Genomic DNA, 18,271 nt, shown 5'->3' with positions numbered 1-18,271 from the left:
AAGCTTTCCATGGCTGCAGCTTGCTTTCAAACACAGCTCAGGGTTTGCTGAGAGACTAATCATATTGGGGCAGAGGACCCCAAGCTGTATTACCGCGGAGTGAGCTCTCCTGTTCTGTTTTACAGAGGCAGTTATCCACAGTGACCCCGGCTTTAGCAGAGAAAACCAATACTTTCAGAGTCAGAATGAGAGGTATGAAGCAGCAGTCAGAAAGTCTGTCCACCTCAAAGAGAAGATGCATCAAATGGGATGGACTGAAAACAGGCCTGAAATTAAGTACTGCTACAGGTAATGGCTTTAATATTGTTATTATTTTTCTTTTAAAAAAAAAATCTGCTTAAATCACACACACCCCAGTTAAGAGGCTGGAGGCTGCAACTGTTAATGGACAGATTAACAGGGGTTCCCCCACAAGCATGCTACAGATTTTTACTTTAGCACTCTGCCTCAGAGGAAAGAAAAACATTGGTATAAAACTCCAAGGGAACCACTCAAGAAGTAGTATACAGCTGCTCCTGCAGAGTAATAAAGGTGACTCAGCATACTGGAAATGGCAGCAGATCCAGCTTCCTCGCACTGTCCTTTCACACTCCCTTCCCACGGGTGCTGCTTGTGAAGACAGATGTGGCCTGGAAGAACTCAGGCCAGGCTCCCAACTCACATGATCCTTTTAAACAATCCACAAGAACAACCAGAAACATATTAAAAATTCCGAGTTGAAATGTGCGAGTGGAAGGTCAGCATTTACGCGCGAGGTGGTGGCATGAGGCCTGGACTGATAACTCCGATTCCCCATGAAAGGTTCTCATCCCCACAGTTGAAACCAGAGAATGCCGTCCCAACTGACTTTTTAAGTCTCTTCCGTAGGATAAAACGCTACTCCAGTGAAAGGCCACTAGTACGACAATCTGACAACGTGGTTTGCAAACAGTCACTGCAGCTCAGCTTTTGAATTCATGAAAAAGGCAGGGAATTTACAAAGTTGTTGGATAAGTTCCATTTTTTTAATAAAAAAATGTTTGGTTCGTGTATTTATTTAGCTATATGCATAAAGGAGGAAAGCTGCTACCCTGGGCTCTGGGCTCCTTTGATAGAATTTTTAAATGCAATGACAAAATAACCAGCGGCTTTCCCCAACCAGAAAATAAGAAAATAACTAATCAGCACCCTGATGATAACCCACCACATCTGCTTTCATCAGGCCCCTTTCCCCATTTACATTAATGGGACTAGTCATGTGCTTCCAGTTAAGCGTGTACATAAGTGCTTTGTTGAAACAGGGCTGAGTACCTTGCAGGAGGACCGAGTCCCTAGCCTGCATCTCATATATAATCACATGGCAAGTTCTTCAAAGGGCCTCACAGTGCTGGAGATTGTCAGGGTTCCCTCCCCACTCTGAACTCTGGGGTACAGATGTGCATGAAAGACCCCATAAGCTTATTTCTACCATCTTAGGTTAAAAACTTCCCCAAGGCACAAATCCTTCCTTGTCCTTGGACAGTATTGCTGCCACCACCAAGTGAGTTAGACAAAGATTCAGGAAAAGGACCACTTGGAGTTCCTGTTTCCCCAAAATATCCCCCCAAACCTCTACACCCCCTTTCCTGGAGAGGCTTGAGAATAATATACCAACCAACAGGTTAACCAAGTAAGCACAGACCAGACCCTTGAGTTTTTATGACACTAAAAACCAATCAGGTTCTTAAAAGAAGAACTTTATTATAAAGAAAAAAGTAAAAGAAGCACTTCTATAAAATCAGGATGGAAGGTAATTTTACAGGGTAATAAGATTTAAAACACAGAGGATTCCCCTCTAGGCTCAACTTCAAATTTACAAAAAGCAGGAATAAACCTCCCTCTTAGCGTAGGAAAAATTCACAAGCTAAAACAAAAGATAATCTAACGCATTTCCTTGCTATTACTGACAATTTTTGTAATCTTAGATGCTTATTTCAGGTAGGGTTTTAGGAGATGTTTTTTTCCTGCCCTGGTCCCTCTCTGTCCGAGAGAGAACAACAAAGAGGGCACAAACAAAAACCTCCCCCCACAGATTTGAAAGGATCTTCTTCCCTTATTGGTCCTTTTGGTCAGGTGCCAACCAGGTTATTTGAGCTTCTTAACCCCGTACAGGTAAAGGAGGGATTTTATGCTACCCTTAGCTGTATGTTTATGACAGAGATAGTGAAACAGTGGCAAGTATCTCTACAACCTGTTTTGAAAATTCATTTTTAATAATGTATATTCCTAGCTAGCTAGCTAAAGCGTGTATCACTACTGTGCAGTGCAATCTTCCTTCAACCATTCCCTTACACACATTTCTTCTGCCCCACCCTAGATGATCTTGAAGCTCTCCAAGGTCCTGTATAACAGGAAGGGGATGATCATTTATTAAAGAGAACAGGTGTCCATCAGTTTCTAACAGAGGTGCCTGTGGTGGCATTGCAGTAAAACAAGGGGTTGCGAATGATCTAAGGAGATAGATTAATCAGCTCCGCTGAGCAAAGATTTCCACATGTGACAAAACGTGAGCTACCTTCTGTGCAGAAGGAGAAACTCCAGAAGGAAGGCACTTCAGACTCCTTCTACTTCTTCTCACTGTTTCTATTTTATACAAATAATTAAATATTTTACAAAAGAGAAATTTTCACCATGTGCTACTGAAATGAGATTATCTAAATTCCTATGGGCTGCAGAATCTTAGAATGCACCATTCTGGGACGGCACCATGCAGTTGAGATGGCTGGCATGTTGTCAGAGGAACTGACTAGACTTTTTAAAAAAAAGTTAGGTAAGTTCAAAGTTGTCTAAGTCCTAAGTGACAGCAGATGCAGCTCAGTCCATTCCAGCTGAAATCAGTGATATTCAGTATTTTTGGTTGTGATTTAAATAGAAGGAAGAGGAAAGATGAAAGGGGGAAAAGAGAAGAAAGGGTTAATAAAAATCAAAGAAAGTTTAGGGGTTGGATGGTGTTTTTTAGAATCTCAGTTCAATACTACTAAGCTGATCCGAAAAGAGAGAACACCTTTCCACATTGCCAATTAAAAGACAAGGGAGGTGTAATCATCAAACAAATAACTCTCAAGCAAGGTATGCTATTAAAGACAAAACAGAACCAGCTTTGAAGGATTATTTTTCTCGCACTTCCTGTGTAGATGCATTCTGTTACAAAATTCATTCAAAAGGTCAGTAACAATGGGAACTCAGAACTGGTAGGTGCTGAAGTTTTTTTAAAAATGCCTTATGCATTGGGACGGTTGCATTAACCATATTCTTGGAACTAGCACTCATGCAGAATACTGTCCGTACGTTCCTTCCAGGGCACTTGGAGGAGACCTAGCATTTAACGTCCACAGAGTCTTTAAGAACAGTATCTTGGCCCTGGGAACAGATGAACAGATTGCCAAGTGGATCCCACCTGCTGACAAATACCACATTATAGGAACCTATGCTCAAACTGAATTGGGACATGGTAAGTCTACAGAGAAAATGTAGCTTTTCCTTAGGAAGAAAAACACTGGCCCGGATGCTCAATTGGTGTAAATTGGCTCAGCCTTATGGACTTCATCTTAGGATATGGCCAAAGATTGTTTACAACATGAGACGCCCTTTGGGGCAATCAACTGCTCCCACCCAACAAATTTCAGAGACTTGAGTTTAGAGGCTGTGGAGATGTTCAGCTGCGGATTGCACGAGAGTCCCAAAGGAAGAGGAAAAGCCTTTCTCGCTTTATAGAGCTGGCAGGAAAAAAATGAGTGTCAGAGAAAGTCTGCTGGAAGCTGAGCTTTGCTTTTTGATTCTGAAAAGTTCAAGTGGTGGAAGGGGAAGACTTGCAGTTGGATGCCAGAAAACAGGCATCCAAGAGGGTCACCCTCATCCCAGGAGTTGGTTGGGGGGATATATTTGGTTATACGTTTTCTATTCCTGGGAGAGGGATTTGCCAGGTTACATCAAAGGTAGATGTGCTTGGGAGATGGGTTTTAGGGTAGCACTCACCAGGCTGGGTTCCAAGCCAGAGAGTAAACCACAACATTTGGGGAGTGTCCATACTAGCTTCCAAAAAGGTGTAACGACTGCAAGTTAACTCAGGGGAAAAAACGGTAGTGTAAAAAGACTCCAGAAGCCAACAGATTAGGCCCAGCCTTAAATATCCTATGGAGACAGCTGCAAGGGCCTGCACTGAATGCACAGTCTCTGGCAGATCCTTCTCTGAGAGGAAGGGGCCTGGTAGGAAGGGAGAGCTAACGATCTACCAGAGGTCCTGTGTCACTTTTCTTCAGTGAGGCCTCAAGGATGTGGTGTCTGTCTCTCAGATGACCCTTCTGACATACTGAGGGATTATGTCCATTTATCTTTGTGCAGGGACATTTCTTCGGGGTTTGGAGACAACAGCGGTTTTTGACATTTCCACTCAGGAATTTACACTGAATACACCAAAGATCTCTGCAATGAAGTGGTGGCCTGGAGACTGTAAGTACCAAACTCAGAATTACACTCTAGTGTTCCTAGTCTGCACCATTCAGTCACTCTCCCCTCCCGCTCCCCGACTTAACTTGGCATGTGGGTGTCAGAGCTGCCTTTGCTTACTCCCTAAAACATATTAGGATTACATTTTAAAGCTGAGCTTTGTGACTGGGTGAGCCACTTGTTGTAAATATTTATTCATGTATTTAAAAGTCAAAAAGGACCATTATGATCATCTAGACTGACCTCCAGCACAGCACAGGCCAGAGAGATCCACCCAGTGACTCCTGCTATGCAGGGAATCCTTCTTCTCTACTCCAAGTGACACTGTGTGCCCAGTGACTTGTGGTTGAACTAAAACAGATCTTGGAGTTACTTCCAGTCTCTGTTTAAAGACTCAAGTGATAGTGAATGTATCACCCCTTTTGGTAAGTTGTTCCAGAGGTTAATTATCCCCCCACTGTTAAACATTTCACCCTAACTCCAATTAAAAATTTCTAGCTTCAATTTCCAGCAAGTGGATCTTGTTAAGCCTTCGGGTAAGTCGACACGGCAACTGGAGATGTGATTGCAGCATGTATAGACACACCTCAGATAGCTTTAACCTCGCACACTTGGGTAGCAGAGCAGTGAAGCTGCAGTAACATGGGCTACAGCATGGGCAGTTCAGTCCTGCCTGGAACCCTGGGTACTCACTCGGTTGGCTACTCCGCGGTACCATGGTTTCACTGCTGTTGATACTCTTGCTAGCTCGAGTGAAGCTAGCTCGTGTACATCTACACATGCTGCAAGCACACCTCCAAATGCAGTGTGGAAATACAAAAAGAAAAGGAGGACTTGTGGCACCTTAGAGACGAACCAATTTGAGCATAAGCTTTCGTGAGCTACAGCTCACTTCATCCGATGAAGTGAGCTGTAGCTCACGAAAGCTCATGCTCAAATAAATTGGTTCGTCTCTAAGGTGCCACAAGTCCTCCTTTTCTTTTTGCGACTACAGACTAACACGGCTGTTACTCTGAAACCTGTGGAAATACAGACTCTTTGCCTGCTGTAGCAAAGGGCTCCCTCCTGTGGTGTGCAGTGATCACTCAGTGCTTAAGGTGCTTGCGAGAGCTCTGCTTTATTCTGTGTCCAGTTCCCCTTGACTGTGTTTAACAAGAGCTTCACCACACCCCAACCAGCATCTGTCTGAGAAGCTCAGCCCTAAAAGCCACAGTCCCCAATATCACAAGTGGCTGATGTCTTCTCCCTGCGTAGGTACTCACAGATCACAATTAACCCTGCGATCAGTTTGCTACCAGCAGGTGGCAGGCTTTCCCAAAGTACCTTTAGAAATTAGAAACCAGCGAAAGGACTGGGTTTTGTCCCCTCAGTCTGCATGTGGAAGGAAGGAAGGAATAGTTTTCTGATTACAGAGAAGGATGGAACCAGGAGCCGTGGGATCAGGGCATTCATTTCTTGTGCTAGATTTCCTTATCTGTAACAGTGGGATAACACACCCAGTACCCCCTGTGCAGGATGTTGAGAGGAAAAATTCACTAATGTCGGGAAAGCTACAGAAGTGCAGAGTATCAGAACCTATACTCACAAGCCAGTGTCTCAGGTTCCCCTTGGTTTGAGGATGGCACATTCCACATACAACTGCAGAACCCAAGGCAATTACTACAAAATACTTCACACTTCAATAGCATCTTAAATATTCTAGGACCTGTCTGAACATTAACTATTTACGTAGATGAGTCTCCTCATTTCAAAGGGAAACTGAGGCAGGAGAATTAAGTTATTTGCACAAGATAATCCAGAAAATGAACAGTGCTAGGAGAACTACTCAGGGACTTCCTGGCTCCTAAGGTCCCTGCTCAATCCACTAGATCACATCTTTCTCGAGGAACCATTCACTATCGACTACTACATGTGTTACGTCAAACAGAACCAATGTCTGCTGCATTGAACTATAAAAGCATTTATTGTATCTAATCTTAGAGAAACCTGGTATTCTTTCTCCTTCTAGTGGGCAGATCAGCAACCCACGCTGTGGTTTTTGCCCAGTTGTATATTAAAGGAAAGTGCTATGGTTTGCATGCCTTCATCCTGCAGATCCGCAGCCTTTGTGACCATTCACCTGTGCCAGGTAATTTACTCCAGATCCTACAGTGATGCTTCAGTTACCTTGTCTAGTTCACTCTCAACATATTTTCTAAACACTGGGCCGGAATTTTGAATAGTTCTACATGGACACCTGACAACTGTCCCAATGTAGCACCAAGTACTTATAAAGATATTCCTGAAGTTTCAGGGGAGTCACAAGCAGTGTTTACAATTGTCAAACATTGACCCAGCATAGCTATAATTCCCCCAAGCCCTTTAACTGAAGAATCATTGGTAATGCCCTTTGGCAGCTTCAGCCTAAATCTACTTTCAATTGTGAAATGTCAAGGCTCCTAGCTGTGCTGCTGTAACCATTTTTGGTATTAACATTTGAACGCTGGTCCCCAGGCAGCACCTATAAATCAGTAGATAGGTAAGGTAGGCAGACAGCCCTTTGAGATTCAGTTACCTCCCTCGCACCCTGGGAAAAGTTTTCTTCAAGGGAAGGGTCAGGGAGTTGAATTTTAACTTGTGCTAGATCTATAAACCTATTGAAGTACTAAGAAAAACAAAGTTCCAATGGAAGTAAACAGGATCCATCTTCCCATTCCTTAGGGGTCATTGTGGGAGACATCGGTCCCAAAATGAATTTTGAACACATTGACAATGGCTATCTCATGCTGCAGAACATTAATATTCCCAGAGAAAACATGCTGAGCAGATTCTCTCAGGTACGTGATGCATTAAATCACAAACACTTCAAGCAGATCCAAAAACATCTAGAGTTATGGAAAAATGTTATCCTCAGATATGCATGCAACTTCAGTTGAACTCACTGGGAATTGTAGATGAGGGTGGAATTTACCTGTATCCTAAATGTACTCTGTACATCAGGAATTACAAGTTAGCGGTTAAGGCAGCGTGTGCCTTACATGCCAAACATGCGCCCTGCATGACCCCATTTTCAGATGTGTTGCTTCCCGCAGCCCCAGACAGGATGGAGGGCGCCATTTAAAAATGGCAGCCTCCATGCAGCCTGATCTTGCACACACCCTACACGCAAGATCATGCTGCGTGGATGATGCCATGTTGCTTTACAAAAGGGCATCCTTTGCACAGTGTGACCTCCCACACGCACGGTGTGTGTGTGAAGTCATGCTGCATGGAAGGTGCCATTTTGTAGAGCAAAATAGCATCTTCCATGCAGCATGACCTCACATGTATGGCTGTGCCGTGTGGAGAACACCATTTTGTAAAATGGTATCCTCCACACATGCAGGATTGCTGCAACCTCATCCGCTGATGGAGTGACCCCGCTTGGGGTCACAACCCACAGTTTGGGAACTGCTGTGATAAAGATTATGATGCAGGCAAAATATATTAGTGTCAGCAGAAGAAAGAGCATGTGTATCTTAAAATGGGTACTTTATCCCTTAAATACTGGAATATTTAGCTCCATGTTCATTTTGCTCAATACAAAATGACCACAGAACCATCTATTTTACTGAAGACAACTATTGCCCTCCATGGGTGCTGTTTTATTACTCTGTATTTCAAAGTCTAGGTTCTACCGGATGGCACCTATGTGAAACAAGGGTCTGATAAGATTAACTACTTGACCATGATTGTGACACGTGTTCAGATGCTTTGGACTGAAGTTATACCCATGCTGTTGAGGGCCTGCACCATCGCCATCAGATATTCTGTGGTTCGCCGGCAGTCCAAGTTGAACCCTAGGTAATGGCATGCAGATAAACAAGGGGGACAGGTGCAGTGTCACACTGTGCCCCCCTTCTCTATTTTATGCTTTTATTCCTGTCTCCTTTCACACGTGATCTCATCACCGTGTCATCAGTTTATTCACCTTTCTATTTGAGGAAGGAAATTAACATCTTCCATCGCTATTCACACTAACAACTTTTCAGCCAAATCCCAGGAGACCCCATTCACAATTACTGTCTGAGATAAGACCCAAGCTTTATATACTCCAACAGCCAGGAAAGATCACTTGTTATCTTCTCCCTGATTGGCCTTCCTTCATGATTACATAATCCAGCAGAATCTTGAAAAAAACACTGATGGGGTAGAGAATTCTTCTTCAGTCCCATTCTATTAGTGGATGAGACATTAAACTGATTCGCTAGTGAATGCAGTGTTGGTGTAGCCATGTCACTCCCAAACCTGAAGAAGAGCTCTGTGTAGCTCGAAAGTTTCTCTTTTTCACCAACAGTTGGTCCAGTAAAAGATATTACCTCACCCACTTTGTCCCTAGTGAATAGCTACATTGTAGAATTTTTATTAGCATTATAAGTCCCTGTGTAATGACTGTGTTAGATGGCTATTGTACAATTGACTTAGACCCAAAACTTTAAATACTTTCATGATTGATTGATTTATTTTAGAATTCCAGTGAAAACAAAGTCTCCTTCAAATGTGCAACTCAAACACTGCACCAGTTTGCTAATAGGAAGCTGACTAGTTCAGTTTCACGGGCAAGCTCAATTTTGGGCAAAAACTAAACACAGAAAAAAGTGAAGAATAAATTAGACTATTAAAAAAAGCAGTAAGGTCCAAATATTTTCATAAGAAATGTAGGGTTTGACCCAAAGGATAGGTATTATATACTTTTATAATCTTTAATCTAACAGTGCACATTAAAAAATACACATTCTGTATTCAAGAGAGCTTTTGAAGTTTGACCATTTGGATTGGACTATTAATACTAATAATAACACCAGACAATCTGTAAGTGTGTGTCTCTGTGTAATGAAGTTGTTGCTGTTGCTAGGGCTTTTCCACTTCTATTTTCGATTATTCTTTCCCCCAGTTGAAGAAGAAATTTTGCTGAAGCACCTTTAACCTTCTGTGCCTTTATTACAGAAACATTGGCAGGAGTTGGTCAGTTTGTGAGCTGCTTTCAGACCAGAGGAGCCTGCTTGCAAAGCAAAAATACCTTGGGCTCCTTAGATTACAAATTTCAGAGTAACAGCCGTGTTAGTCTGTATTCGCAAAAAGAAAAGGAGTACTTGTGGCACCTTAGAGACTAACCAATTTATTAGAGCATAAGCTTTCGTGAGCTACAGCTCACTTCCTCAGATGCATATCGTGGAAACTGCAGCAGGCTTTATATATATATAAATATGTATATATAAATATATATAAATATGTATATATAAAGTCTGCTGCAGTTTCCACGATATGCATCTGAGGAAGTGAGCTGTAGCTCACAAAAGCTTATGCTCTAATAAATTGGTTAGTCTCTAAGGTGCCACAAGTACTCCTTTTCTTTTTAGATTACAAAGGCATTTCAAACTAAACTAATAATAATTGCTGTCCACAGCCTTCCATACTTTATAATCAGAAATCATCTTCCTACAGTGACCCAGAGGCAAAAATCCTAGACTACCAGACTCAGCAACAGAAGCTACTACCTCTGCTAGCAACAGCCTATGCCTTTCATTTCATGAATGCCTTCGTGAATGAGTTCTACAACAAAGGATACACCGAGATCAAACAGGGGAATTTTGATTCACTACCTGAGGTAATTTGCAACAAAAATAATAAAATAATCATTACCATTATTTGCACACACTGTGCATTTTAATCCCTAGATCTCACAAATAATTTACAAAGCACCCCACTAGACAGATGGGAAACTGAACCACTAGGATCTTAAATTATTTGCCCAAGGCCCACAGAGAGATTACAACTCAGATCTGGACATCCAGAGTTATCTGCATGCAAGAGACAGCATTTGAAAGGTTTTTTTAGCTTGAGAAAACATTGTTTTAATGATCCGACAGATCAACGTGGCTCAGATTTACTTCAGTCTTTCCACACTCTCAAAAAATTAACTTCTGGGCTAGGATTGCCAATTTTGGTTGCACATATTCCTGGACGTTTAATCACATATCAATCTTTAATTAAAGATCAATCTTTAATTCCTGGAGACGCCAGGACAATCCTAGAGGGTTGGCAAAACTATTCTGGGCTGAGAACCAGTATGTAACTTTGGGGGGAAAACCAGTGAGTGCCTGTAAATTGGGGTGAGGAGTGCGCTCAGGGTAGGGGGAACAAGGCGTGAAGAGGTGAGGTGGGGGCGGAGCAGAAAGAGGCAGACCAGGCATGGGGCCTTGGGGAAAAGGGGCAGAGGTTAAACACCCCAGAGAAATAAGGAAGCTGGAGCCTGAGACTCCCTCATGTGAATGCTGCAGCATGAATTAAAAGGGATCTAGTTTGTATCAATGCACTCCTCTTCAAACAGGACTAAGTTAATGCAAACTAGCTACCTTTTCGTTCCACGTGAGAGAGTTACAGTGTAGGAATGCTGCAAGTCACATGCCCATAGTCCAAACTGTGGGGCCACGTAGACTTAGCCTATGAATCACCAGGCAGCATGGTTTAGAAAAAGCATACATGGTGTGAGCATGTGCAAATTTGCAAGGACACAAGTGGACAAAAATCAGGCCCTTGAGTTTGCCTGCAGCCAGAGGACCCACACTAAAGTAGTCAGACTTACCAGAGAATACCGTACTTTAGCTTTTTATAAACTTTTAATGGCCTTCATCACAGAAATTGTGTGGCCAAAGGCCAAACTCCTTCACTGTTAACAATGTGTCTGCTTTATACAGCTTCATGCACTTACTTCAGGCCTTAAAGCCATAATTACAGACTACTGCACGGCTGGGGCGGAGGTCTGTCTCAGAGCCTGTGGAGGACATGGTTACTCTGCGCTGAGTGGACTCCCTTTTTTGTATACTAAATTAGTCGCTTCTTGTATTTACGAAGGGGAAAACACAGTTCTGTTCCTGCAGACTGCCAGGTAACTATTCATTCCTGTTTGTGTAATAACCTGCCTCCGAGTCCTCTCACTCCCTACAGCATCTTCTCCAAAGCAGTTAAGGACATCAACAGTTTTCCTATAATGCATGCCCAAATCAAACCCATTTCACAAATGATTCAGTTTTCACGCCCACAGGCAGGAAAGGAGGAGAAACAGTCACTGTCCATCCCTACTGCTCCGGGTCTTGAGATTCCATGGTGATGGTGGTTTGTAAACAGATTGGATACGTTGTACCTACCTCAAGATTTTTGTCACGGGGAGGTGAAGTGAAAATACCCCTCCACACAATAACAGTTAGGGAAAGAGTTTTCAATGGAATTTGTTGCCTTTTAAGGTAATTTTAAATTAAGCTTAAATTTTGAGAAGGTAAACTTGTTCCACTTAGACCAGGCTGTGGTCTGTTCCAGTAATGTTGTTTTCCTTTGGATACATAGTCTGCTAATTATCTGCAGCGGATAAAACGCAGGAAAGGTGCAGTGCTAACATCTAATTGAGTAATAAAACATGCACTTAGCTAAAATGGGAAAAATCTAGTCCACGTCCCGAGAGAGCGAGATCCACCCCACCCCTCCACCACTACCCACCCACTGCATTTGCTGGCAGTACCTGCAGCAATGCACAGACAGGACGGACTCAGAGATGACCTCTGTACTGTAGCCTATTGCTTCTGGAGATGGTCCATCCAGCTCAAGGCTGAGTCACGTCAATGGGACTTGGTGGTGAAGCTCACACTGCTTCTCTCTGTCTCCCTGTGCATGGAAAAAGAGATTCAGTCAGAGGTGAAAGCAAGCCGGTGCGCCGTACCTGGACCGGCTTTCCCAGACAGCAATTTAAAGCCTTGGGGTAAGTTGCGGCGGGGCTCCGGACGGGATTTAATGGGCCCCGGAGCTCCAGCCCCCACTACCGCCCTGGGGCCATTTAAATCCCCACCGGAGCCCTGCTGCCGAAGCCCTGGGGTAGCGGCGGCAGGGCTCCGGAGGAGATTTAAAGGGCTGGGGCGGTAGCAGCGGCTGGAGCCCTGGGGCCCTTTAAATCCCCGACGGAGCCCCCCCCCACACCTCTACCCCAGGGCTCGGGTAGCAGGGCTCAAGCAGGGATTTAAAGGCCCGGGGCAGTAGCGGCGGCTGGAGCCCTGGGGCCCTTTAAATCCCCGCCAGAGCCCCGCTGCCGCTACCCCAGGGCTTGGGCAGCAGGGCTCAGGCGGGGATTTAACGGGCTCGGGGCTCCGGCAGCCGCTACCACAGCAGAGTCCCAGGCCCTTTAAAGCTCTGCCAGAGCCCCGAGCCCCGGGGTAGCGGTGGCAGCCGGGAGCCCCCAGGGCTCCTCAGTGATTTAAAGGGCCCGGGCTCTGCTGCGGTAGCTGGAGTCCTGGGCCCTTTAAATCGCCCCCGAGCCCCGGGGCTCCCAGCCACCTCTGCAGCTGGTAGCTCAGGGGTGGTTTAAAGGGCCCCGGGCTCCCAGCCACCACTACGGCAGCTGGAGCCCCGGCCCTTTAAATACAGATGACCATCCGTCCTGTCTGTGCATTGCTGCAGGTACTGCCAGCAAACGCAGGGGGTGGGTAGTGGAGGAGGGGTGGGGTGGATCTCGCTCTCTCGGGACATGGACTAGATTTTTCCCATTTTAGCTAAGTGCATGTTTCATTACTCCAATTAGATGTTAGCACTGCACCTTTCCTGCGTTTTATCCACTGCAGATAATTAGCAGACCATGTATCCAAAGGAAAACAACATCACTGGAACAGACCACAGCCTGGTCTAAGTGGAACAAGTTTACCATCTCAAAATTTAAGGGATTCAAGTCCCTGCCTCTTCCGGTTAAGGCCACGCCTCTTCCGGTTGAGGCCACGCCCCCTGTTCAGGACTCCGGTGTACCAGTAAGTCCTCTAACTTACTTTCACCCCTGGATTCAGTATTTGGGGCTCTCATGTCAACATCTTTCATGCTTATGCAGGTTTTTTTTTTTAAGGGGATAAATGCACCAAACACAAATTGCCTTTACCTATCCTAGTTTTGTGGCTCATGCAGTTTTAAAGAGAACTATCTAATTATCACACAGATGGAATCCTGTTAACAGCAATATCAACACCAATTCTAGACATTCATCAGGACACAAACATTAGACAGACCCTGTGGAAAGCCAGGCCCATCACATCAGGTTGCTGCAAACAGCACACAGAAAACAAAATCCCTGTTAACTGATTGGTGGATTTTAGACTTTTGACGGCTCATAGGAACTCACTGCTCCTCCCTCACCACACAGAGAGGCTCATGACACCTTGCAGTAGTTTGCACAGAACAAACAGGTCCAGTGCAGCCTATTGCATCTGCAACAAACAGATTCTTTAAGGATGCGTGTTCTAACATGAAAACTAAACTAAAATTCAACCCAGGTTTGAAGTCCACTAGTTAAGCCCGACTCGCAAAGCCATGTTCTTTCCCCAGGCTCTGTGCACCATGGAGGCAGAGTGCTTGGCTCCCATAGAGGAGTGGGGAGCAGCTTGGGTTACTAAGCAGCCAAAAGGAGTTATTGCTTAACATGGGGTGTAGGATCTGTCCAGCCTTGCTTGGCTAGCTGGATGTCAAATCTGATGCAGTCCGGGGGGGATGCACAGGAGGAGACAGGAGCTTGTGACAGGGAAATGAGGAACCTCTTTCCCCACCTCATACCAGAGGGTAAAGGGTCCTACATTTTGACAGTAACTCCCCAGGTTTCCAAACCATGACCCAATATGTATTCAAATACACTTCCCAGGGTTTGCATCTGGCTTCAGCTCAAGAAGCCTCAGGTCTCCTCAACAGGGGTCACTTTCAGGACATGCTGCAATTTTGGAACCATACCGAGCTGAGGACCCATTCTGTCCCCCTGCTGTCAGGTTTCTGGTAAAGTGCCTTGCAGCAGCTCACTCCGGCCAGCCCATCCCTGCCTCCGTCGCCTATCTGTCTTCAGTGGGCTCGGGAAAGTGTAAGGCCTGGACCAAGACGGACTTTCTCAAACCAGACATTTACGCAGAGGCCTATCGGCACAGAGCAACCAGGTGAGTCAAAAGGGGCCGGAGGAGGAACTTTTCCAAGGTTAACACCCAAGCAGTCCTTGAATTCAAACCTTTCATCACAAATAAGAAAACCACCTAAATCGGCTTCTTAGCTTAAGAAAAGGAGGCAGCAGTTTAAATTCAGCAAAACCTCGTCATGCCGTTTTCGCAGAGATGACAGTTCACCAGTGGTGAATATAGAGTGTGTTTATAGACATGTACAATACAAATAATTTTCTTCCCAGGCTCCTCGGAAATGCAGCAACCAAACTACAGGCTTTGGTTCAGTCAGGAGCAGAACAGTATGAGGCATGGAACAAGTGCACAATACAGCTTGTCCAGGCTGCGAAGGTTAGTACAAATCCAGTATTCCATAGCCCTACTAGATATGGCTAACAACAGACAAAAGGAACCCATGGTCAGCTTAAACAGATTTAGTCATATTCCCAATTATTTACTGTTCGTATGACAGAAGCACCTATTCTATTGTATTCTATTCCATACAGCTTATACCTAGAGCTCCCAGCTGAGATCAGAGCCCCCTTGTGCTAGGTACAGTACAATCAGAGTGAAAGACACTTCCTGTCCCAAAGAGGTTACAGTCAAGAAAACAAGAGGCAGGAGGGGAAACAGAATCCATAGAGAGGTGAAGTGACTCACCCATGGTCACTCATCAGCCAGTAGCAGCGGAACTGGCTCCCAGTTCCGTTCTCTCTGCACTGGAACGCGCTGTCACAAATCACCATTTAACTCAATTGCCATTGAAAATGTTCATTTGTTTCCTTTGGACCTCAGTGCCGGAATCGGAAAAAGTTGTAGGGTCACTGGGGCAAAATTTACCCCCAACGTAAGTGTGTTGAAGTCTCTTAGAGTAGCACCCAGGGGCAATTAGGCCTATTATTTCCTTTTTAGCTTTAAAAAGTATTTCTCCTCCCAAAAAACAGGAACAGTGATAAGTCTGATACTGTAATTTCCACCTTAAAAGAAAGCAAAGGAATAAATAAGATCAATTTAGCGAGACCTGAAAATGACCGGATATCCTGAAGAAACTGATGTGAGAATTCAGGCAGGCAAAATATACATTCCCCACACTGAAATGTGCTGAGACAGCCGAGTTAACACTCTCTACACTTCAGCTCTTAAATGGAGCACACCGGGGGAACCATTACAGAAATCTCATTCAAGGGGGAAATTAAAACACTTGGAATTTCATTATGTCTCTAGTAGGCAACAGATCAAGATAAGTTCTCTGCAAAGTTTCATATTTTGCTGCAACTATGTTAAAAATAAAGTTATCCTCTTGTACCCTTTTTATCTAAAGGAGAACATTTTTGAAAATAAAGATCTATAGGTCATTTGTTTTACTAAAATTAAAAAGTTTTAAAATCTAATTTCTTCTGAAATGTGTGCTTGTATGCTCAGCATCAGTGTGAGACTGTCCAAATTAAACTGGACAAAGTATAGATCCCTCACATGGGTGGTGTATAAAGGAAACTGACCACTTAACTGCAGCAGCATTGCTTAGATGTCCCCTTAAACAGGAAACTGCACCCAGTGTGCTTAATCCAGCAGCCAAAGTTCACAACAAAAGTGCAAGTGATTCCCACCAGGAAAATACTACCCCATGCCTTCGAAAACATTAGAGCGGTTATTCCTCTCAGACTAATCGCACTTTCAAAAGAAACAGTGCTCTATGGTCTTCCAGGTCAATGTAATCTTTCAAAAGCAGAAGTAACTAAATCTACTTTGAGCAATAATGGCTCTCTCTAATGGCATTACAGGCCAGCCAGCTGCCCAGCATGTTTGTTTTCACCCTTTCTGGTAGATGGAAGAGCTGCAGGCAGCCTCAGTGGAGCAGGATATTCAGGATGGATAAGTAAAAAAAAAGTGCAGCATTTATTATTGGGGATGATTGAAAAACTGGAATTCTTTTCTGTGAAACAGTTTGAATGGAACAAAGATTTTTTTAGTTAGAAGTTTTCCCCAAAATTGTCCAATGAATCAATTAGATACATTTCAAATGGAAAGAAATTGAAATAAAAGCATCCATTTTGGAGCCTGCCCTCTCCTCTCCTGACCCCCAGAGAAAGGGATCAAGGCCAATAAACAAAACATTTTCATTCAGCCTTCTCTGTGCAAAAATCTGGAATGCAGGCTTGATCCTGCACTCATTCAAATCAAGGACTGAACCCCACCCCTCCCCATTGACTTCCATAGTCCATGATCTTGGTGGTGGGCAGGCAGGGATGGGAGAAATGGCCCATGCATCACAAGACTAGGATAAATAAGGGCCAGGAATGCCCTATCAACTGTGGAATAGAAGGTCAGTCAGCGGAGAGAGAAGAAAAGGAGGACTTGTGGCACCTTAGAGACAAACCAATTTATTTGAGCACAAGCTTTCGTGAGCTACAGCTCACTTCATCGGATGCAGTGAGCTGTAGCTCACGAAAGCTTATGCTCAAATAAATTGGTTAGTCTCTAAGGTGCCACAAGTCCTCCTTTTCTTTTTGCGAATACAGACTAACACGGCTGTTACTCTGAAACCTGTCAGCGGAGAGAGTGACAGACAGAATTTGACCAGGATTTGTAAATAAACAAAATATTGATTGTATAAGGTGTTTATCAAGGGAAAACACAGCGTTGAGTAAAAGAGAATGGCAGACCAAGAGTGAAAACGAAGTGAAGCTTGAGTTCTGTGCTGAATTCCCCAGGTACATACACGCGTGTGTGTGACCCACCCAACCCAGGAATGGAATTAGAACACAAAGCATGGTCATTTGTAACTTTTCCCACCACACTTCCTAGTTCACTGAAGACAGCCCTGAACACGCATCATTCTGTGACATCTTTACCACACTAGAAAATACCAAGAGGATTTCAGAGGGAGAAAAAGATATTATTTGTATTATTTCTGGGCAGAATTCACCCTCTCCACTACTCCCACATAGACTGCTCGGGTGAATCATTAAGCACAGAAGTTTAGGATTAACTCAGTTTGCATATTTCACTTCAGAGTTCAAATGTTCAGCTAATTATGCCCGTTAGCAGGGCTCATTTCTTTTGCTTTGGGTCAGCAGCCAAAAGGACTTCCATCAATTACCTCAAACAACAAAAGCATTGTCAGCTCCTTGGGGCAGGGACTTCTTTTGTTCTGTTTGTACAGAACCAAGCACAACAGGGTCCTGGCCCAGGACTAGGGCTCCAAGGCACTGTAGTAATATGAATAATCAATAATAATTAATTGGAAAGATGCGCATTCATTTGTCACTCCCTGAAGAAAGACTGAAGTCTCCTTAGTTCTGAGCTCCTGGGAAGGTTGAGTGCTGCACGCGGCTCCAGTGCGATATCTTCAGTTGAACGGATTTGTTTTCCCCCCCTCAGTCCACACATAATCAAACAGCCTTGTGGGGATTCAGTGCAATGGGTTTCAGTGCGTTTCTGCCATTCAGATTGCCTGGAATGCTCGCTGACAATATTTTGAATAAGAGTAAACCAAGTTCAGAAGGATTTTTCTAATCTTTATCACAGTGGTTCTCAAACGGTGGGTTGTGACCCCGTTTTAATGGGGTTGCCAGGGCTGGCATTAGACTTGCTGAGGCCGAAGCCCGAGCCCACCACTCAGGGCTGGGGCCAAAGCCCAAAGGCTTTAGCCCTGGGCAGTGGGGCTCAGGTTACAGGCCCCCCACCGGGGGCTGAAATCTTTGGGCTTCGGCTTTGGACCCCCCGCCCGGGACAGAGAGGCTCAGATGGGCTCAGGCTTCGGTCCCCCATCCTGGGGTCATGTAGTAATTTTCATAGTCAGAAGGGGGTCGCGGTGCAATGAAGTTTGAGACCCCCTGCTTATC

The 18,271-nt window shown here is 44.4% G+C and overlaps 1 protein-coding gene across 4 annotated transcripts in view; it reads left to right on the top strand.

Moving 5' to 3' along the window:
• Positions 1-18,271, top strand: part of ACOX2 (acyl-CoA oxidase 2) — a 30,893-nt gene that overhangs the window by 4,573 nt on the left and 8,049 nt on the right. For 2 of the 4 annotated variants that reach the window (XM_073350893.1, XM_073350894.1), the window contains exons 3-12: positions 126-288; positions 3,318-3,469; positions 4,360-4,467; positions 6,473-6,592; positions 7,165-7,280; positions 8,114-8,286; positions 9,928-10,090; positions 11,181-11,371; positions 14,268-14,429; positions 14,672-14,777. In XM_073350893.1, coding sequence (XP_073206994.1) covers positions 126-288; positions 3,318-3,469; positions 4,360-4,467; positions 6,473-6,592; positions 7,165-7,280; positions 8,114-8,286; positions 9,928-10,090; positions 11,181-11,371; positions 14,268-14,429; positions 14,672-14,777 — 1,454 coding nt within the window. Of the gene's footprint in view, positions 1-125; positions 289-3,317; positions 3,470-4,359; positions 4,468-6,472; positions 6,593-7,164; positions 7,281-8,113; positions 8,287-9,927; positions 10,091-11,180; positions 11,372-14,267; positions 14,430-14,671; positions 14,778-15,370; positions 15,753-18,271 lie in introns of those variants that run through there. The other 2 variants (XM_073350896.1, XM_073350895.1) reach the window with 2 other exon arrangements.

Source organism: Lepidochelys kempii, chromosome 7 (genome assembly GCF_965140265.1).
Source record: "Lepidochelys kempii isolate rLepKem1 chromosome 7, rLepKem1.hap2, whole genome shotgun sequence".
NCBI lineage: Eukaryota > Metazoa > Chordata > Testudines > Cheloniidae > Lepidochelys > Lepidochelys kempii.
This window is presented reverse-complemented; position numbering and strand designations above follow the sequence as displayed.